This window comes from Aptenodytes forsteri, unplaced genomic scaffold (assembly GCF_000699145.1).
Source record: "Aptenodytes forsteri isolate BGI_AS27 unplaced genomic scaffold, ASM69914v1 Scaffold249, whole genome shotgun sequence".
Classification (NCBI taxonomy): Eukaryota; Metazoa; Chordata; class Aves; order Sphenisciformes; family Spheniscidae; genus Aptenodytes; species Aptenodytes forsteri.
The window spans coordinates 2554093-2576299 of NW_008796188.1; the positions used below are offsets into that span (position 1 = coordinate 2554093).

General features: G+C 43.7%; 1 protein-coding gene across 1 annotated transcript in view; it reads left to right on the forward strand.

Annotated features, from left to right (window-relative positions):
- The window catches only part of MAP3K3 (mitogen-activated protein kinase kinase kinase 3), a 36879-nt gene extending 15597 nt beyond the window's left edge, over positions 1 to 21282 (forward strand). The window contains exons 7-20 of the mRNA XM_009287893.2: positions 974 to 1107; positions 2145 to 2218; positions 3810 to 3877; positions 4118 to 4210; positions 5051 to 5242; positions 6907 to 7055; positions 8859 to 8990; positions 9697 to 9826; positions 11466 to 11643; positions 14070 to 15359; positions 18853 to 18915; positions 19073 to 19165; positions 19668 to 19847; positions 20270 to 21282. Of these exons, the coding sequence (XP_009286168.1) occupies positions 974 to 1107; positions 2145 to 2218; positions 3810 to 3877; positions 4118 to 4210; positions 5051 to 5242; positions 6907 to 7055; positions 8859 to 8990; positions 9697 to 9826; positions 11466 to 11643; positions 14070 to 14298 (1379 nt within the window). The 3' untranslated portion in view covers positions 14299 to 15359; positions 18853 to 18915; positions 19073 to 19165; positions 19668 to 19847; positions 20270 to 21282. The remainder of the gene's footprint in view (positions 1 to 973; positions 1108 to 2144; positions 2219 to 3809; positions 3878 to 4117; positions 4211 to 5050; positions 5243 to 6906; positions 7056 to 8858; positions 8991 to 9696; positions 9827 to 11465; positions 11644 to 14069; positions 15360 to 18852; positions 18916 to 19072; positions 19166 to 19667; positions 19848 to 20269) is intronic.
- Positions 21283 to 22207: the final 925 nt, after the last annotated feature.

Here is a 22207-nt window from a genome sequence, read left to right on the forward strand (position 1 = left end):
GCATTGTAAAGAGCACAGCTTGAGAGCTGATCTTAAAACACTGTCTCTGACTTCATGGGTGACCTTGAGTGCTGGACCACAGCATTTCGTGGAGCTCACCGTTTGACTTGGTGGGAGCTGCAGGTGGATAGGTCACTGCAAAAAGGGATTTTGTATCTTCCTGTTTCTCAAATATCATCTTCTTTGAGATCTGCAAGGAAAAAATAAATCCTAGGGGTGAAGTTTCAGTAGGTAGCACAACAGAAACTCTTTAGGTAGCACCGTTAACAGATGAGCAAAATGTTTTTCTCATCCTTTGGCCCCTAAACATACTCTCTGTCCATCTAGCGCTCTCATCTAATTAACAGAAATTGTAGAGTTGACCTCCATGTGGTTTCGCCCAAACTAGTCAAACAGTTTCATTTTTCACACAGTAAACCAGAAATTTTGGCGTTATTTACAAAGGTAACAGTGCTCCCATGTGATACTGAAATTGCTCAGAGTCAGTATAATTAGCTCAGCTGATGATGACTAGCAGGGATAATGCTGTCACTCAAGGTAAATGATACTAGTTGAGGCAAACTTACAATCACAGCAGAAGATTGGTTGTCCTGACAAGTGTTTTGTTTAGTGGAGATTAGCAGTGAAGTTCATGCACAAAAGCCAGGGATTCCTGGAGTCCTCTGCCTGCCCTGAGATACTAAAATTATGCATAGAAGGTTGAGCAGAGGACGTTAGAAATAGGTAACTGCTCTGTTAGGAGCTTCACCAATAATCTTGTTGTGTCTGAAATGACAGTACAGGTGCTCATTGAATGATTTGCTTTTTGACATGGCACCTCCTGGTTCCATTTCTGTCCAGACTGTAAGGTTCACTCCAAAGTTGCTGTGATCATAGAGGTCTAGCATTAGAGGTGAATATTTGGATTTTGTGTACATGTATGTGCAGTCTCATTTCGGTAAGCATAAATACCAAAATGTCCTTTCTGGCCCAGGTTCCCAGAACACAGGCCGAAGTTCACCACCTCCTGGGTATGTTCCAGAGAGGCAACAGCGCATTGCTCGGCAGGGTTCCTACACCAGCATAAATAGTGAAGGCGAATTCATCCCAGAAACCAATGAACAGTGTGTAAGTATGAGCATTAGGGTGGAAAAAAAAGTAAGTCCACCTCTTACGGAACTTGCTGCTGTTCCCTGGGCCCTCTTTTTCACTCCAGAATATTCACTAGCTGTAGTTGCATTAGCACCTACTAGTACTGCTTTGTTCATTTAAACTATGCTTCAAACTTCTTTGTAGTTGTGTAAGTTCAAAGCCTTTGTTGGACTGCCAGAAGCAGTTACCATGCATGTTGGGCATTGTCTCTCCACCTCTGCCCAGGGAAGCGGTTGAGTCCCCATCCCTGGAAGTATTTAAAAGACGCGTAGATGAGGTGCTTAGGGACATGGTTTAGTGGGCATGGGGGTGTTGGGTTGATGGTTGGACTCGATCTTAGAGGTCTTTTCCAACCTTAACGATGCTATGATTCTGTGATTCTCTAACTGAGCAGTTCTGGTGTGCGTTACACATGTATGCTCAGGTTTCCTATTACCAGGTTTGTGTGACCCTCTTGCATTTGAAACTGTGCTCTCCATTCAAAAAAATGGGGGTGTTGGTTGATGGTTGGACTCGATCTTAGAGGTCTTTTCCAACCTTAACGATGCTATGATTCTGTGATTCTCTAACTGAGCAGTTCTGGTGTGCGTTACACATGTATGCTCAGGTTTCCTATTACCAGGTTTGTGTGACCCTCTTGCATTTGAAACTGTGCTCTCCATTCAAAAAAAGTAGGAAGTAAGGCCAAAGGGCGACTTGCAGGTGGAGGCAGCAATGCAGTAGCACCAGCAGAGGCTCTGTTCCTGAAGTCACTTGGGATCAAAATGCAGCACGAGGCTGACTTTCATTTTCACAGCAGTCCTTCAACACCTAAAGCAATGGCTCAAATTTTATACGGCCTTAACAATTTCTGTGGGAGATAAAGGAAAGATGCACATTCTAAATAGCTTTAGACTCCCCTTTTTATCTGGACGTCCTCCAGGCAAGCAGTAATGGACTCTGATCCTCTTGCACAGCCTCTTTCAGGCATTAGATGGAACTGATGTTGCCATGTGATTTCTTCTGTGTTGCAGATGCTGGACCCTTTAAGCAGTGCTGAAAACTCGGTGTCAGGAAGCTGTCAGTCCTTGGACAGGTCAGCAGACAGGTACAAATGTACAAGCTGGTAGGAACTTATGTGCTCAAATCAAAATGCCAGTTGTACTTACGCAAAAGTCTGTTTTCCATCTCGTAAATTTTCTTGGAGAGAAACAGGAAGTTATTTCTTATCTATATCCCAATATATTTCTTAGAGAGAATTAACTACGTCTTAAGGCTGTTTATTTTCTGGCAAAACCATACACCGACAAACTGGTGCTTCAGTAGCTCTATGTTATAAATACAAAGTTCTAAAGCATGCTGTCTGTGTGGAGCCTAGACTCCCGAGAACATCTGGCTGCAGGGTATTTAAATCTCTTTTAGACAAGGCTCTACTTGTTCATTAAAAAAAAAAACAAACCAACCAACAACCTATTCTAAGGTTACAGAAATACATCATTACACTAGATTCCTATGTCCTGCAAGATATAATATTAATTCCAAAGGTAAATAGGGAGGCTCTTCCTTTGATGAAGAGTTTGTCATAGTCTGATGCTCTAGATCTTTTTCTTCTCTTTCTTTGCTGTTGGTGTTGCTTGAGGTGTTGGTGGGCAGCCATAGGTCCTATTAACTTGAATAGCAACCATGGCTTCCCAGCACCTGTAGTATTGGGCTTCAGCGTGTTTTTAAGATTCCTCCAAGCTGATTTCTGTAGGTAGTGTACACTTTTATGTCAAGCACTTGAGGTTTGGTTTTGTAGCCATTCGCTTTCTCCTGTTTATGGAGTTACAAGGAAGCACTTACAGTTAACCTGTGTGTATGCATGCATTCATTTATTTGGGGGTGGGGATGTTGCTAATTTGTTACCTGTCCTTCTCTCCCCTCTCCCTGCCATAAGTGGAGGACAGGGGAAAAAAAAGCCTTCCTGGTTATTCCTTGTAGGAATGGGCATCATCTGGGGAAGCTGTTCTTTGTGTAGTAGGAAAGGAATCTCATTTGGGAGTCTGAAAGCTCTATCAGGCTCACTCCATTTACACTGGTTAACCAAAAAAAAGTGCAAATAACATGGCTTTGGCACAGATTGAGTTTTTGTAATCTCCTAAGAGATGTTAAAGGCCTTCTGCCAAACAAGGGGCCATACTTAGGCTTGCTTGAGGAGCCCTGCTTACTGGGGAGAAAGGCGAGGGTTGTAAGGAGTGCTTGTGTTCAGGCTCATCTGTTGCTGGGAGAGAGGAAAGTGCACAGAAGTTTTCGTGAGAGGAACTCTTAGCCCTCATGGTAAATCACTGGGGGCAGTGGTCCCCATTGTCCACTGCCCTGTGAGCAATGTGCTGCAAGCAGTACCCTGTTTTGCTCTTCTTCTTAGCCTTGGTTTTAACCTTCTATTTCATGTGGCTGAAGGAAGCACTGGGTCTCAAACCACAGGCTGGGGAGCTGCTGAATAAATGGCACAAACTGAACAGAAAGGATGACTGCGCACATTGGGAAATAGTCTGGCTAGTCTGACTTCAGCTTTGCAGATGTAGCGTGAAATTACTGCAGGGACACAGATTTGAGAATCGCCGTTAGCGATATGCAAATGTATTAGCTTCTATTTAAAGTCCTTGCAGGTTTCTCTCCAGCAGATAGCAAAACTTACTCTTGCCTTCTTTCTTTAATAGTCCTTCTTTTCGGAAATCACGGATGTCAAGGGCACAAAGCTTTCCTGATAATAGACAGGAGTTCTCAGGTATGTCAGTGTCCAGTATAAAGATTATTTCATCTAGACGTTTTCTGCTGTTTGCTGGCTACCCTATATGTTTGCTGGGATTATATAAATAGAAGAACTGGGAATACGTTGATTGAACAGCGAAGAAGTCATTTATTACTCACCTCTTCCTAAAAAAAACCTGCTGTTACAGGAAAACTCTGTCATTAGAACGTGTACTTTTTGAAGGAGCCTCACTTCTGTCCTTGCATCTCCTTCCAGACCGTGAGAATCAGATCTATGACAAAGCGGGGAAAGGCGGGACCTACCCTCGGCGCTACAATGTCTCCATGCAGCACAAAGACTACAACGATGGTGAGTTGTTTTCAGACCTTTGATTCCAGGCTTGAAAAAGAAGGTGAGGCAATGGCAACCTCCAGGGGCGAGTGTAACTCCTAGTTGAAGAGTCTGGAAGTGCCCTGGTCCTTGCAGTTAGTGCTGGAGTTAATGCTACCATGCGTGATGCAACATTTTCATAGCAACCCACGATGGCTGTTTGTAATTCTTTGTTTACTTTGCCCTCTGGGGTTATCCAGGCTGATCAATGACTGCTAAGGTTGAGCAGTGGACATAGTTACTAGCCTTGGTCATATATAGCGGGTTCCTCCCTCAGGGATTCATTATGCTTTGCTAATTCGGATGCAAACTTGCTTCTGGGTCTTCTCAATATACCAGTGACTTAAAGAATCACATCTCTGCTTGTCAGATGGCTTTATGCAAATTAATTTTTCAAAGTTTCATAAGAGGTGCAAGTTGTCATAATCTTTGTTTATGGTTTTTATTTGCAAGTCCAGGCACATTATCTAGAAAGTCATTCTGTCTGTGTAGCTGTTAACAAGGCTCAGAGCTTGTGTGGTAGCCTGTAAACCAGATTTTTGCCTTGGAAGTCAAGTTTAGATCTTGCACTACTTCACTGAGGCCATTACAAAGCGTTCTCTCCCTTCTACTTTGGGAATGATCCAAAGCTGTACTGAATTCAAGCAGCATCAGCCCTGAACTGTCATATTTTTGCATCTTGTCTGTTTGGCAGTAGATTCTGCTCCATGGGAACAGAGCAGAACACATTTTTCCTCTCCCTTCTCTTCGTTGCTCAACCTCCAGCCATTACCTTCCACTTGTAAGCACGTTATTTAAAAATTTTACTTTTTTCTCCAGGCCGGAGGACATTTCCACGGATACGGCGTCACCAAGGGAATCTTTTCACCTTGGTCCCTTCAAGTCGTTCCTTAAGCACCAACGGAGAAAACTTGGGCCTGGCATTGCAGTACCTGGACCCCCGGGGGCGCCTGCGGAGTGCTGACAGTGAAAATGCCCTTGGTGTGCAGGAGAGGAACATTCCCACCAAATGTAAGCAGGCACCCTGACGATAACTGGGGAAAGGCCTCCTAGGGTTATGGGCAAGAAAGGCTTTTAGAGATGAACTCCAGACCCGATATATTACCATAGCTTGATTTTTAACAAGCCATTCAAAACCATGTAATTACATGTCTGTGTTTAGAGACTGGTCTGTCCACCTATAAGACAGGTCCTCTTTTTCTTCTAAGAATATGTAGTCTTGCACTGGGAGCTGGCCTTTCCTTTAGAAAGCATTGGAAATTCAGCTAAGAAGTAAAGAAAACCTGTAAGTTGATTGGATCTAGGTGACCTACAGGGTTCTTAAAACAGTCAGACAAGCTTGTTTATTTTCTTGATACATTATCGTTTATAGTCAGGCTTATGGGTTACAGTTATTTTGCTAGTTAAGGGCTGTATTTATTTCACTTGCTCCTTCGTAGAAAGATTTACTTCTGTATTAATAGCATGCTTGCATTGGTTTTTGGGGAACTTTATAATATAAAAAAAGAAATGGAACATAAGTCATTACTGATGAACTTCAGATATCCCATACAGTAATTTAAGGATCAAAATGAAGACATTAATGCAGCAGAGTAAGCAACACGCTACAACACCGACTGGCAGTAAATCTGATTAAATTAGACTTGGCAAAGCTGATCTCTCAGCTCTTCTGTATTTTTACACTGTCCAGATGGCTGGTTCCTGTCTTTGTTTTTAGAGTTTCTTGTTAGCTACAACATAATTGGGTGCATTGCACCGTATGAGTCTGGTAGTATCATGTTCAAAGTTAGAGCTAAAGCACTGGTCTTTGAGTAATATGTTTTGGTATTAAGTGCAGTCTGGAAAACTGGGCTCAGGTGTTAATCTCTGGGTCAAGAGGCTGCTGCTTGTGCAATGCGCTCACCAATGCAGTAGAACAATGAGAACTCGTAATTCCCTGCTGATGTAACCTCCGGCTGGGGTATTGGAGATGGCTGCTTCAGCTGGTTCTCGTGTATATTTTTATTAGAGTTTGACTGTTCAGCAGGTAAAGAAGATACCTGCACTGTGCTTACGTTATGGCCCGTACCTTATCAGTTTCTAGTAGGAATTATGACTTCTAATTTTTCTGCTGTGGAGATAGCCTTGCAGTGAAATCCTTCCCACAGGAGAAGGAACCTCAAACTAACCAATGGTTGGCAAAGAACTCAGAAGTAATGTCCTTCAGGTTGTCCCAGAAGCTTTGCAGTCATTCCCAGCTGGGTGGGATTGATTTAGCAAGGCTGATCCAGCTGCTCTTCATCTGATGCATATAGTAACTACAGATCAAGGGTTGGAAGATGCTGTTTAATTGCTGCCCCATCTCTTAAGATAGTGATGATGTAGAATCCACTCTGCTGGTGGAATGAAATTTCATCAACCTCATTGAATAACTTGTCTATAGTATATCTTTGCAAAATGTTTCACGGTTTCATTTTAACGGGACGCCAGTCAGCAGGTCCTGAGAGTCTGCATGGTTGGATTCTGTTCAGAGTTCTGCCACTAACTCCCTTATACTGGGAGAGTGCCTCATGTCTGTTTCTTCAACTCCAAAATAGCTGTTTCAATCCCAGTATGATGGGGGTTGATCTTTGAAAAGATCACCATTATCTTTAAACAGTATAATGAAAAGAGAAATTGGTACTGTTCTTTTTTAGCTCCAAGTGCTCCAATAAACTGGCGACGAGGAAAACTGCTGGGCCAGGGTGCCTTTGGTCGTGTGTATTTGTGCTACGACGTGGACACGGGCAGAGAGCTTGCCGCTAAGCAGGTCCAGTTTGACCCAGAGAGTCCTGAAACAAGCAAGGTAATTCTCATCGCAGCTTCTAAAATTCATTATGCAGACTTTGAGATCCTGTAAAGTGCCTGTATCTGTCTGTCCTCAAAAGCTAGTATCTTACTTAGTTTGTACTAGGGTTTCAAGTCATGTGGAGAGGAATAGGAGTCATTTAAAAATTACTTTTCCGTATTATTAACTTCAGCCTGAAACTAAAATCCATTTTCTGGCTTCATTTTTGGCTCTCCTTTCTCAGCTTTTTGGTTTGTTGCCAGGTTACTTGAGGAATACTAGACTGCCCTGTGTTCCTGGTTAGACATGGATGTGAATGAAACTAAACCCAGAAAGAGTGGAACTTTTTTAAACAAAAAAGCTGCATGCACGTGCAAAACCCGCTTTCTGGGCTTACGTGGTAGGTCCTGTATCAAGTGTATTAATTACCGGTTTCTGCTTCTGGATTCTCCCTGTCCTCAAAACAAACTGAACTGTGGTGTGTAAATTAATCAAGAACAGTGATGTGTCAACACATTAGAAACAGTGGAGATGGGAAGGGGCACCTCGAAATTATAGGATAGCACAGGACTCCCTGCTCAGTGCATGCGGCTGTTAGGTTCTTTGCTAGTGTTTTAACAATGTACCAGTTTCCCAATATTGAACAAATTCACTTTGAGCTGGAATAACTGATCTGTGAAGATTTAATTATTCTGATTTTATATGGGATATTGGTGCCAAGATAAGTCCTAACTTGGTAAGTTCTAAGTTATACTACGTCTCTGTTGTAAATCAGACAGTAACTCTGAGCCAAGGAGGAACAGGCTGGAATGTATTTTGAAGGCACTGAAACTCCAAACCTTAAACTATCAGTTGGCCTGATTAAGCAACTTCCTCTGGTTCCATGCATCTCTGCAGTAGCCAGGTCCTTGCTCTTGAAGAGCTGCATCGTCTCCCAAAGCGAGAAAAGTGAACCTGGCACCTTCCAGTGGCAGGAGCGGAGAGAGCTAAGTGGGACTAATTTGGGGGAAACCATCATTCCTTTTTCCATAAGTCCTCATGCTTCTGTACCTTTGATGTTCATCCTGTTCATTCCCTGGATTCAGCAAGAACCTGATACTTTTCCTGGGAAACAAACATCTCTGATTCAGTCTGAAATTGTTGGATAGCCTTTTTGTCTTTGTGCTATGATACCCTGTTGTCTATGGCAGGAATAAAGCAGAGAATCAGTTTCATGTGCATAGCTGCAGATTCTTTGAAGTAAATAAGAGAGGAAGCCGTTTCTAAGGTTGATTCAAGTAAAATCATCAGTGTGAATCAGAACAGGACTGGGTGACTAAAGAAGTTAGGAACTCTTGGCACCTGTAGTCTTGCTCTCTAATGGGTTGAGGTTCCTACAGAAAGATTCCTAGCAATTCTGTAACTGTGTATTCAGAGCTTTTTCATAATTGAAATTAACGCTCACTGCCCTCAGCTTAGTGGTGAGAAGTAAGGTTATATCTGTGTTGTGCGTGAAGAATGCTTTCAACCAACTTGGCTAAAGCCATTCAGCTGACAGAATCAAGACAAGAAACAGTTTTTCTGGTACTAAATCCATATATGATACTGCCTGTGTGCTAACAAACAAAGCTTCTGCACCAGTATTTACCTGCTTATTGTACAGTAAGGATTAAGGTGAAGCATCGGTAATGTTTGCCTTTCCCAAGAGGTGGGTGAGCCAATGCCATGGATTAGACTTCTTCAGTGTAGTAGTAGCCTCACCCTTCCAGTGACATGGACAGATTTATTAGGATGGAATGTTTCCTGGGGATGGAACCTTATTTTCTCCTTCAACATCCATAGGAAGTGAGTGCCCTGGAGTGTGAAATTCAGCTGCTGAAGAATCTCCAGCACGAACGTATTGTTCAGTATTACGGCTGCTTACGGGATCGAGCAGAGAAGACCTTGACCATCTTCATGGAGTACATGCCAGGGGTAAGAGCTGACACGAGCAGCACAGTCGCAGATCATAAAGTGAGATGGGTGGTTTCGTTAGTTGGTTTATTAATTGCTATGATTACCCAACTACGTAATCCACCTTATGCCCTCTTAGGTATGCCCCTCTCTCATACTGGCTTTATAATGCCACCACTTTCTTTTTATTTATGCCCAAACCATGTCTGGTTTTTTTTCTTAGTGTCTTGTGCTTGAAATACATTCTCTTCATTAGTCACTAACACCAGTTCTTTTCTTCAGTCTAAATTTGTTCTGACAAAGTACTTCAGAGGACTTGGGCCAACTTATAAATCAGGCTAACTGAATTAGCAGGGTCATATAGTACAGCAAATTAGGCTAAAACTGACCCTGCAAAAAGGGAGACTTTTGATCCGGATCAGTCTGCTGAACTATTTTATCGCTTGTCTTCACAAACAGTTGTACCAGCACAGCTCAAGGATGGAGGAAGCAGACAGAACCTCTTTAAGCTATTTTTGCTGTAAAGCATGTCCTTGCTTTTTTTAAAGGGGGCTTCGTAGGGCAAGATGCTCTGAGAGCCTCACAAAAGGGCTTTAGAAGAGGCCAGAATTCATTACTGTGCCGGTTGGGTGTATAACAGTCACAGCTCGTGGGAATTGAATGGAGACTGCAAGATTTGTGGTTTGTCATTTCTTTGCCAATCCTTTCCGTTTTGTTTTTGGTGCAGGGGTCAGTGAAAGACCAGCTGAAGGCGTATGGTGCTCTCACAGAAAATGTAACCCGGAAATACACTCGCCAGATTCTCGAGGGAGTCTCGTACCTTCACAGCAACATGATTGTGCACAGGGACATAAAGGGTGAGATCAGCTGCTGATTTATGTGTATACCACGTGCTAAAGGAACTCTGAAAAAGGAAGCCAAGTATTACGAATTCAGTATCCTGGCTGGGGCTTCTAAACATTGCTTTGCTCGGTTATCCCTTTTTGCTCTTGTATCTGTGTGCAGGGCTTAGGGAAGGTTGTGTTCTGGGCTGGGTAAGGGAAGTTGGGCTGTTCTCTCTACAGGACCTGAGAGCCTGGCAGTTGGTTATAGTAAGGAAGACTGGAAGCCTCTAATTCTTAGGAAGACTCCTCTGTAACTCCTCATCTTTCTCTCACATCCAAGCAAAATGAGGCTGAGTTGCCACCTTACTTTCACTGGCCTCGTAAAACACGCTCATTTCCCTGTGGATTCCCTTCTAATTTCCTCTCTGCTTGGCCAAAGTACCATTTCTCAGCTGGTAGGCATACCAGTTGCCATAAGAGCTCCGTGCCTGCTCTTGACAGTCCTGCTTACCTCGGGCTCTTGTGACTGTCCTGCCTCCTCTGTGTAAGAAACCTCGAATCTTCCATGTAAAGCCTCTGTGATTAGTCCTTAATGTTCCTCTTCCCAGTATAACCCCATGGAGCCAGCCAGTCTCCTTAAGAGTTAATGTCAACAGATGTGGCAGACACCACACAAAGCTTCTCTGCTCTAGAGGGACCAGGAGGGTTGCTTGCTGCAGGAAAAATATCCTCTTGTTCCTGCCTATAAATCTTCGTTGCATCCCCTCTAGGCTGGCAAAGGGAAACAAGCTGCTGATTCTTGAATAACACCTTGTATACTGCTCATGTGATGCTCTTTCCCAAATGATTTCCTACCTGGTGCGTTATTTGCTAGTTTGCACCCATCTTCTAAGCCAAACTGTTAACTTGCCTCCCGGGTGCTGGGTGGACAGACTTGTTATTCTGAATTCAGCTCTTCCAGTGGGGAAGTGAAGTGATAAAGCTATCTCCCAGCACAAGTGCATTTTATTTGAAGGCAGAAGGAGTTTACATAGGCAGATACCAGATAATGGCAACACAGGGTTCTTGATCTTACTGCGGCTTTGGAGGAAGAATTGTTTTTGGTGTCTAAGCCTTGGTTTGTGTCCACATACAAGCTAAGCTCTTAAGTTTGCTTTTTTCCCTGGTGCTTCATGTTCAGGACCTCTGACCAAGTAAAGTGGAGATTGACTTGTTTATTGTAGGAGTTCAAAGTGGTTTAATTAGCTACATCTGTTACCCAGCTGACCAGAAAGCAATGGTTACACTCACCAAAGCTGCATCCCAATAAAATCCTTTTCGACACAGCTATGTACTATCTAAGCCATTGGCCTGGGGGCCCTGCATAGGCTGTCTGAGCTGTTTACAGGCAATGTAACAATGATGGTGCTGACTCAGCTCTCATTTCCCTTCCCCCTTCACTTCCTTGTCTTTTTTCCCTGAAGTTTTTCCCATTTGCAGCCATTAACAATTGGCTTGTCTACAGCCTGAAATAAAGAAATGATGTTTAGCAGGTCACCTGAGGCTTAATGGGGGAAAAAGCCATACCATGAGCATGGGTATTTCTGGGTTGGATATCAACTGTGTAGGCTGCGGATCCAACAGCTGGATTGCATGAAAACAGCTGTCTCAATTCTTTGTTTTTTTTGTCCAGGAGCCAATATTCTCCGTGACTCTGCTGGGAATGTGAAGCTTGGGGACTTTGGGGCCAGCAAACGGCTGCAGACAATCTGTATGTCTGGAACAGGCATCCGCTCTGTCACTGGCACGCCATATTGGATGAGCCCGGAGGTGATCAGTGGGGAAGGCTATGGAAGAAAAGCGGACGTATGGTGAGGCTTTAACTTTCAGTCCGTAGATCAATTCACAGCTTTTCTGGAGCAAGATAAGACATACACATTCTGTCGTCCATATATCCAAAATCAGATTTTGTCTGGATCAAAACTTTAAGGTGAACTGGAGTAGTTGATTTGAACTCGAGACATGACCTGCTGCAGGCTGTGCTTTGCAATGTCAACCCACAACTGCTCATTTAGTTTTTCAGGAACAACTTCCACTCGTTCCTCCCTTGAACTGATAGCTTGTTTTCTGTGTTCTGACTTTTTCTGGTGTGAGGTTTCCATCCTTCTGATATCCCTTATAAGAGAGAATGAAGGTTCTTTAGGGAGCATCCATTCATTTTGTTATCAAATGAGAGGTATGCTTATAATACAGTGGAAATTAGAGGAATGGAGTTTGAGTATGTTGACAAAGCTTTAAAGGAAAGATGCCCAAACCTGGAATAACACAAAAGATACGGGTCAGATCAGAGGTGATCTGAAGTATGCATGAATGGAAACTGTAGCCATGCTGCTATTGGCATAGCCAAGAAACAGCCTCTATCGAAAGGAAAAAGCAAAATGGTCCTGTGTCAAAATGTTAGTTTTGGAGGCCTTAAAAAGGTGAGATTATAAAACTAAACTAAATGACAGCGACAAAAGGTGTGTTTGTGTCTCCACAGTAAAGCAAGGCCTGTGCTGTTTCCTGTACAAGCAGTGAGTGGAAACATAGCTGAAATTTGTCTCGTATGCAAAGAGTTAAGTTCTGCAGACTCTCCCAGTTGGGATGCTTGGGGAGAGAATGGAGCACGTGCCCTTCCCCCTGGGTTGATGCAATTGTGGATTTCCTCTTGGTGCTGACATGGGTCCATTCCCATCAAAGAGACGCTGCCGTTGGCTGGGCTCCAGTTCCTACAATCCCGATCATTATTCAGGGGGGTCAGAATTTTCCAGTGCAGCGTTAGTCCCAGGGTGGATGCGTATGGCTGAGAGGCTCAAAAACGTAACAAATCTAGCCACCTGGCTTTCCGCCACTGCTGCAGGCCCCTCTCCAATTTTCTTTTTCCTAAATAGCAGAATATGTGAGCTATTTGTTATTGCTGGAGTGACTTGACATGAAAAACATTCCTGCTGTTTGCTGAATATCTTAAAGAAACCGGATCTGCTTAAACGGTATAAATCAGTCTAAACAATAATATATCCCTGCTTGCTCTTGAGCAAACCCCCAGCACTTCAGCACACATGGTTTGCATTTTCTGTACTCTCTTCTAGTAAGTCTTAAATGGCTGGAAACCAGTGTAAAATTTTCACGTTGGATTTTAAACCTTGTCAAGAAGTCATTTCTTGCATATTCACTGGATTTAATTCCTTTCCTTCCTTGTCTTGGCAATTGATGCAAGTCTGCCTCTGAAAATGTCTTGTCTTTGCTTTTCACTTTAAAAGAGGGTTTAGTTTAAAGGTAGAAGAGGCAGTTTTGCCTTTTGGCAAAATGGAACGATGTGATCAAAACACAGGACTGGATATTAGAAGTTCACTAACTGCTTTTGCTTAATCTGTGGCCTGGAGGAAGCAATTAATCCTTTTTGAATGAAAACCAATCACTGCGGTACTACAGAAACCCATCTTCCCTGTGAAAGTATTGGTGTCACGCTTGCTTCAGAAAGGTGGCTCAGCCATGTCCGTCCCCGTAATCACGTTCTTGCCTCGAATTAGCCTGCAGAGCCCCATTAACTTTACTAGGAGTTTTGCCTTAATGTAATGATGCATCTGCCCTACCGGCGGTTTAACTTACTGCCTTCTCAGTTTGGAGCTGTTAGACTTTAATTATTTTTTGACTGTCTATGATGCTTGGTTTCTTGTGGAGATACTAGGGGGTTTTTTTCTCACGTGGGCATTCTGAGGCTGTGCACTGAAAAGGGATTTTGCTGAAATGGCTTTGTGGAGTCAACCAGCTCTGATTCACCGGACCTTGGTTAAAAAGTCTGTTTTCTACCTTGCAACTCAGCAAGTGCCTTTGAGACATAACAGTAGCAGCAGCACCCAAAATACCACTGAGGTCCAACGGCGCCTTCAGGGACCTCTCGTGTGCACCTCTTGTCCCCTGCTGTTAATGCAAGTGTTTACTGAGAGTAAAATTTGAGCAAAGGAGAGCTGGACAGATGGCACTTCACAGTTCTTGGTGCAGTGAGAACCACAGTGGAAACCAGCCTCCCTGTCTCAGCACTTTACTGCTAGCCTGACAGTAGTAAAAGCAGCGACGTTGGCAGGTCTGGCTCAGAATCTGTGCACACATGGGGTTTGCTGAGCACAAAGCCATTTTATAGCTGTTTTCAGAGCAGAGCTGTACCTTGATGTTGGCTGCTTGGAAGTTCTCTCTGAACACTGTGCATTATTGCGTGAGTCAATTCTCACTTTTTTCTTTTTCCTGTCTGCTTTTCCAGGAGCCTCGGCTGTACTGTTGTGGAAATGCTGACAGAGAAACCACCCTGGGCAGAGTACGAAGCCATGGCAGCCATTTTCAAAATCGCCACCCAACCAACCAACCCCCAGCTCCCCTCTCACATATCAGAACATTGCCGGGACTTCCTAAAGCAGATCTTTGTGGAAGCCAGGCACAGACCCTCTGCTGAAGAGCTGCTCAGACATCAGTTTGCACAGCTCCAGTACTGAATTACCTCCCTTGCTAGCAGCTCCTGCTGGGCTTTCGGTGCCCCGTCTGGTCTAGTTGCAACTGCCCGTTGTGGTGCTGCATCTTCAAAATGCCAACTCGGCTGTCCTAGTCCTTTGGGGAAATTATGCCAAGGAACCTAGGGTCTGCTCTTGTGCCTGATACCTTTGTTTGCTGGACTAATGTTTATTCTACCGACAGCTGTCCAAACAGAGCTGCATTTTTGCCCTAGTTACCTTGATGTGAAATTGCAGCTGGCTGCATGTTTTCTGCAGGCCCAAGAATGGGAATATAAGTGTCTCACTGGTTGAACATAGAAGAAATCTGAACTAAAGTGGGAACTGGAAGAGCTACACTCTTCAGAACAGAAAGGTGCAACAGCCATCCAGACCAACTCTCTACGTGTGGGTCACTGTTTTCCAGACTGCTAGGGCTTTAGAGGCATCTACAGTACATGAATCCAGCAAAAAGCCATGTGTCATTGAGCATGCGCTCGCTATATAATTATATATTTTTCTTCTTAAGTATTCAGCATCTGAAGGTGTTCAGAAAATATTGATTCAAAAGTATGTGAATAGTGTTATTTTATAACGAAACCATGGATTTTGGGGTGGGGGTGAGGGAGGTCTTTCTAGCTAAATGTCAGGATAATCAGAAAAGTTTCAGCAGAATGCAATCACTCCAGGGCCTAAGAGAAGGGCTCTCCCACTGATGTTAGAAAATCCAGAACTTGATTTCTAAGGCTTGATCTGTCCTAGCATTAAGACAGTGTCGGTTAGTTTGTGTCCTCATAGCCAACAAATCTGCACTCCTGCTTCATCTCCCTGAGACTGCTGGGTCTAAACAAAACCCTCCTGGAAGGGAGTTCTGCGGAACAGCTTTCTGTTGCACCTATCTTTTTGGCTGGTAACTTCTTACCATCGCCTTAAACCAAAGACAGTTCATCTGGTGCCCAGGAATTTACTTCAGGAAAAGTTTATGTGTTTCTTTGAGCACCTGGCCTAATGGAAAATGGAGTTTTTCACGGGGAGAATTTGCCGGACACTAGTTTTACTTGTGCGCAGTAAGTTAGAATCAAGCTCAACCCTTCAGTGTGTGTGGTTTGTTTTACAGGTGTGCAAGTGTTCATTTAAGGTTTCCATAAAATATTAGGGTCCTATTTGAATAAGCTTTTGTACGAGTTAAATCAAACAGTGAACCAGAGAGAACATTTGTAATGCTAGCATATTTCTGAAATTAACTGGAGATCCCCATACAGGTACCAGCAAAATGTATCCAAGTGATTTTTGCGTTTGAAAGGTACCGCATCTCTGAGAAGTGAGTTCCTGATGGCTTACTGGCCTCAAATACTGTATGTTGATTTGGGCACTAACAGTCCTTATTTCACTCGTAAAAGGCCAGCAGTTTTTAAGTGCTGGGGATTCATGGAGTAATTATAAGTTATCTGTGTGAAATGAAACTAAGAAAAGCAAATGTATTATTAGCTAAAATACTGCTTTATAGAGCAACGCTAAAGGTGTTCTGCTCTTGTATTAGAAACCATATTAAGGGTCCACATGCCTCCACTCTTCCCCCCCAAAGAAAACTTGAAAATTGCTTTCGTAATGCAGTAAAAGTAATAGTTTTAAGTGAATGCTCATAGCAGGAAAAGGCAAGTTTTAATGAAACCAAGCTCCTTGAACACATGATAAATAATGTGTTTAATTAAAGAGGAAAAAAAGAACCCTAAAAAAACCCAAACAACCAAAAGCCCTGGAAGGGTTTAACAATCTGAAGTGTTTTTTCTGTGCCAAACTCGGAGCAATGTGTAATTGGTGAAAGCAAGCTAGTGTTGGTTTCGCTTTCAGGCTCTCCTGCACTACTACGAGGATGCACTGTTTAGGTTGCAGGCACTTAGGGGGATCTCTTTTATGAAAGCCCTTTCATTAAGTTCCATAATTTATTTAATTCTAGTGAGAGCACTTCTATTGATCTTTTCCAAACCTGGAACTTGACTCCAAATTGGCAAGACACGTGGCCTGACTTTTGGCCTGCACTTCACTGTCGCTTGCACCGAAGGGAAGCGAGGGCATGACACTACTACTCTGTTTTAGGGAGCGTTTTACACCACTTCGCTGTGGTGTAAATGGCTGCGTATGCTGCAGGGGAATGTGAAATCATTCCTGTAGTCTTGATGACAGAAGTAGGGTGGTCAGCACTCCTGTGGGGCCCAGTAGCACTCTTCAAGCCTTGCAACTAGCACATAAATATACCAAAGATTGGAATCTTTTATTCATCACACTTTACCCTGCAGACGTACAGCAGCAGTCGAGTGCGGTGATCCTGTCTGCGTAGGTTTCTCTCTACCCTTGGCTTGTCCTCACCAAATTGAGACCACCTTCTGTCGTCTTTCCTTGCTATCCCACACATTGTGTTTTGGGAGAATAGGGCATGAGGAAATGGTGTAACTTTTAATGTTTCAAAGCAACTAAATCCTCAGGATCTGTTGTGGCTTTTACCTCATATGCGTCATGGAAGGCTGTTCCAGAGCAGAGCAAAGAGCATCATGGACTGATGGGCTCAGTCCTCTCCCCGCCAGAGCTTCTGGTCCTTCCCACCACCTATGCTGAAATGTGCCTACTCTGTGTATACACTTGTATTCCAGTCTGTATTAATGACAGTAAATAGCAATTGTACAGTGACAGAGAACATGGGGTGCCAGCTTGGACTTCTCGTATTCCAGTACCTGACCCAATGCCACCCGTTCGGCACAGGAACAAGCCAAAGCATTACTTGTATGTTTGGAGATGCACTTTTATGAATGTAGTTTATATCGCTCTTTTTTAGCTCTTTTTACATCATGTAAACGGTGATGCCTCATACTTTTTTTTTATTTATATCGTAAAAGATCATATTTGGTGATTTTTATATATATCGACTCGACTGTTACGGGGTAGGGGGGAGGATGGGAAATAAATTTGACGCCTTTATGAATTTAAAAAGGAAAAAAAGCAGCTGGTTTTGCAGAGAATTTGCTGATGGTTTATAACGAGTAGAGCCAAGCCAAAATGCATTCTTTGTTTCCTCACAGCCCTCTTGATTATAGAAAAGGAAGATCTGGATTCCTAAGTCCACTGCTACAGTGAATAAGCTTGGGACCGACACTTATACTACAGTCTCTTAGCACGGCCCTGGCAGCAAAAACATCTTAAGTGGACATAAATGTAATTATGCCTCTAAATTGAATTACATTTGGCCTCTTTATCCTGGCAGAATTGGAATAAAATGGGAATAAACTCATTTAGGGGAGAGTGGAGGAGGAGTGCCAGGCTAACAATAAGCTATTGTGTCCATTCCAAATGTCACTTTGTGTTTTCTGCTGTTCCTTCCAGGGAAGGATATATAGTGAATATTGAGTATTGGGATCCTCGATGGAAGGTGCTGCAGAAATGGAGAATATTCTGTTTGGAGAAAAATATCTTATAGGAGTCTCATTATCCTGAAACAGTTGAAAACTGAGCAGGAAAACGGCTGAGATTCCCATCAGAGACAAACTGGGGGGAACGGGGATTTGGCTGTCCCTGAGCTTGTTAGGAAACGAACTGTTGGCATTTTGGTCTTGGTGTGACGATTCTGTGCGTTCCAGGTTATTTGCTTTGTTCTCCAGTAAATTTGATCTTTGCCTATTCTAGTGGCAGTAGGTTGCAGCAATTTGGATTTTTTTTCGTATTTTTGGAGTAGTATTCCAAAGGACTTTTGAACATGCTCCAAACAGTTCCCTTTGCCATTAATTACCAAAACAAATTGACCGAGAGGGAAATTGGTACCTGCTCAGGTGACACGTGATTTCCAAGTGCCCAGAGAGCCAGGATAACTTGTGAAACCTCAGTAAATATATATCCCTGCTGTACACGCTTTCTCTGGTAGGCAAAGGCCAGATGCTTAGAGCTGTACAGGGGGGCTGAATGAGATCCTAGTGATTGGTGCTTAGGTTAATAGCTGCTGGATGGAAAGGTTTTATATATTTGAATACGTGCAGTCCTGTGGCTGTCACCTCGGTACCTGCCCTTGGAGCTGGGAGCATTCAGTCTCTCTTAATTTTCAGAAAAAAATAGGCATCCTCTGTGGTTTAATGGCATTTGGGCTTCAGGTCTTTAAACCCCAGCCTTGTTGAGGAGCAGATCTCACTGAGCAGCTCTGAATTTCCCAGTTAGAAAAGGTAGATGTGCCTAGGGTGCAGTTCAGAAATGAAGAAAAGGACTTTATTGTCTGTCAATACCTGTCTGACATAAACTGTGCAGAGCAGGGAGAAATTGCTTTAACCTGGATTGTGCAGAAGACCTTGAACCAGTAGTCTATATATACCGACCGGGGGCTTGCAGTGCAAAGCCAGGCCAATGTATCGTTTTATTTACAATAAAATTATCATTTATATGAAAGCCTTTTTGGTGGTTGTTTGCAGTGCAGTGTCTCTTACTTCCTGTGTAAATGGTGCCTCGAGATAAGTGAATAAGACAATTAACTAGTTTTCCTTCTAACCAAGGGCCTTAACTGAAGGAGGAAATTTTTCCTTTCAGGAATTTATTCTTGGGGCCGGATGGAGCAGTGTCCTGTTTGTGAAGCGTTGCTTCTTGGATCAGGTAAGCGTGTGTCCTCCACAAGCCTGCCTCTGAGGAAGGTGACGTTCATCCATTCTCACTCTTCAAAGAGAGAGGTAGAATGGCTCCGTCCCTTTTGTTAGTGTGTAAAAATAAATAAATAAAAAAAAAATAGCAACATCTTCATTTCACCTTGCAGGGAGAGTAGCTGGGCTGGTTTATTGGCTCTTCATGTGGAGATCTACTGATGGAGAGCTGGAGCTGAGGCTTGCATTTGGATTTTGCTGTGGTGGTGAGTTTTTTACTCCAGGTCTTGGTCTTGATTCATCGGTGCTTAACAGGGTAGATTGTCATCAGGTGGGGAGAAGGCAGTTCTCAAGACCAGGAGGAGATGGTTAGTGTGATGAGGTCTGAGTCCCTGCTGTGCTTTGCTTCAGCTGGGAACTCTCTGGGAGCTGGAGCTGAGGCTTGCATTTGGATTTTGCTGTGGTGGTGAGTTTTTTACTCCAGGTCTTGGTCTTGATTCATCGGTGCTTAACAGGGTAGATTGTCATCAGGTGGGGAGAAGGCAGTTCTCAAGACCAGGAGGAGATGGTTAGTGTGATGAGGTCTGAGTCCCTGCTGTGCTTTGCTTCAGCTGGGAACTCTCTGGGGAATACCCCAGAGTAGCTTGCTAAGTGGGGAAGTCCAGCTCTAGCTTGTGAAGCTCAGGCTGCTTGAAAAGGTATTTATTCTAAATACCTGGAAACAGCCAAAGGTTCCTGAATTGTTTCTCCTTTGAATGTGTTGTCTAGTCATTTTATATAGCAAAAATTTGGAGAAGTAAGGACCCTGGACTTCAGACAAATGGGAGATATCATGAGCTCCCTTCCAGAAGCGAAGCCTCCCAGCAGAAGTGGATAGCCTTGCATTGAGCGTACTGGGGATTTGGGACAGGATAAGCTTTGCTGTCCCAGAGTAGGGCAAGAGAATGGGTAACCACATTTCCAAATATTTTCAGGCTTTATTTTTTTTCCAGCATACTATCTTAGGAAAGGACAGAAATAGTGCTCCTATAAAATTCATCTGCACTACTTGCTGAAATGTTCATTTTTTCCTTGTACTGTTCTATTTATGCAGCTCCTAGTCTTCGGTGTCACAGTCACTTAAGCAGTGGTTTGAATGCCACCATGGTCCCTTGAGATGCTGGCCTCCCTGGGCCCTAACCACAACCTTCCCTTTAATCGCCTTTTCCCAGGCCATGGTATAGCTAGTTGCTATGCCAATTAAATACTGAAATATTTGTTAATGTAAAATACGAACAAATAAGAATAAATGGGTTAACAAGCTGATGCAATAGAAACCCCTGCACATGAAACAAGTACATGCGTGGCGCTTGTGTGCTGTTCCAGAACAGATGAGAACCAGACAAGTGAAGTTGTCCCAGAACAAAAATGTCTTGTGGAACCAGAAATAACCACCTCCCGCTGCTTCCTGACACCCTCCTCGTGTGTGTTAGAACCTGAAAATCCTGCCTTTGCTGAAGGGGGAACTTAGAAACTCTCAGTTACCTTTACTTAAGGAGCTTTCCCAAAGCCGATGCCTTCGTTCTCCTTTCCACTCGGTATGTTCAGTGGTAACATTTGCTTTATGAACATGAGATTCACATCTTAGGTTTGTATGATGGCATGTTTTCTCCTGGACTCCCCTCCCACTCACCCCTCTCAAAAGTAAGTAGCTCTATAGTAATTCTGGTTTCCATAAATACGGAGTGTGTGGTCCTGACTTGAATCTTCACCATGCCAGTTTGTAGGTGGTGGCTGAGCAGGGGCTGGGAGAGGGAAATGTCTGGAGCCTTGGGTTGAAGGTGGAAATGATCAGCTATGAAATACTGACCAACGCACAGAAGAAATGTGGCTAAAAACCTCTACTACCTTTTTTATTTCTGGTAATTTGTGTTATGTGCATAGTGTGGCCCAGGGGAAGGTGACTTAAGGTATGTTTCCTCTTTAAATCCAGTTCTGAAGCAAATGCAATTTAAAATCTCTAAAGAGGTTGGTTATACTACACTACTGTGGCTCTTTCTATTAGGGTAGTGAAGTCTAAACTAGGAACAATGTCTTCTGGATTTAATATTGCGAGGGTGTGGGTGTATTGCATTATATCCAGGAAATGCTGGCACGGTTAGCTGTCATGTCACTTGTTCTTCTGGTGTTGATCTCTGCCTAGTGCTCTGTGTCTTGTTCAAAACTGGACATCTGGATGGTATGGATATATATGGATTCGTACTGATTTTTTTCCCAAAACAGTTTTTATTACGTGAATCTGTTGGCTTGAACTTTTAGGGTCTGTAAAATGTCCTTTCTTGAGCTAAAAGGCAGGTTGGTAACGGAAGCCTCGTGCTCGCGTGGAAATGCAAAAGAAAGTTGTGGTGTGTGTAATACAAATAAAGGTTATTTGTTGCTCGTCAGTTGTATTGTTTCTTTGGTGGCAAGACCAGATCTGCGCTTTGGAGGAGAGGCAGCGCAGGTGGCGGTGTGCCATTTTCTGTGCTTCAGATTAAGGGCCAGTTTAAGTGTTGCAGCAGTCATCGATACACCCTGGAACAGCCCTTGCGCTGGCGTTAAAGTAGCTGTTCTTGAGCTCTCACCGCGTTGCCTTGGAGCCCAAGAGAGCTGTAGCATGCTCTGCTTTGGCTCCAGCAAAAGTTGGAGCCTCCTCTGTGCTGGAGCAGCAGAAAGAAGCCCCAACAGGGACCAGGTCATTGAAAGGAACTTTAAGTAGCTCATCTCAGCACAACTGGGTGCAAGCTCTGTGCAGCATCCTTCAGGAGGTTGCAGGCAGTATCTATCTCCCTAGCTCTTGCTTCGCTTGCCAAACGCTGCAGGCTTCTTTCTGAACCCAGCTGTCTGGACAGCTTCTGTCTCCATATCGCTCTGAACCATCTTTGTCCCAGGCTGGCGTGGGGTGCCGCTGTGCGGTGCCGCTGTGCAGTGCTGCTCAGCCTCACCAGGGGGAGCGCAGAATGCTTCCCCCCCGCCACTGAAAGTTGATGGCTGGCTTCTGGCCACTCAGAAATGTCGAATAAAAAGCTGTAATAATGATGGGCAGCTATATATGCTGAGAACCTGTGGTCCTCCTCTTCTTCATGAGTATTTACACTGTTAAATCTTACCCCAACTGTGGGGTCTGAACATCCTGAATCCCGCTAACTCCACACATAGAGATTGCCAGTTTAGACTGCCGGTCAAGGGAGGCTGCTGGCAGCTGGAAAGAGAAAACATGGCCCTTGTGCTTAAAGATGGAGATTTGAAGCGAGGGTGTTGCAGTAAGAAGTCACAGTGTCTGCTCAGAA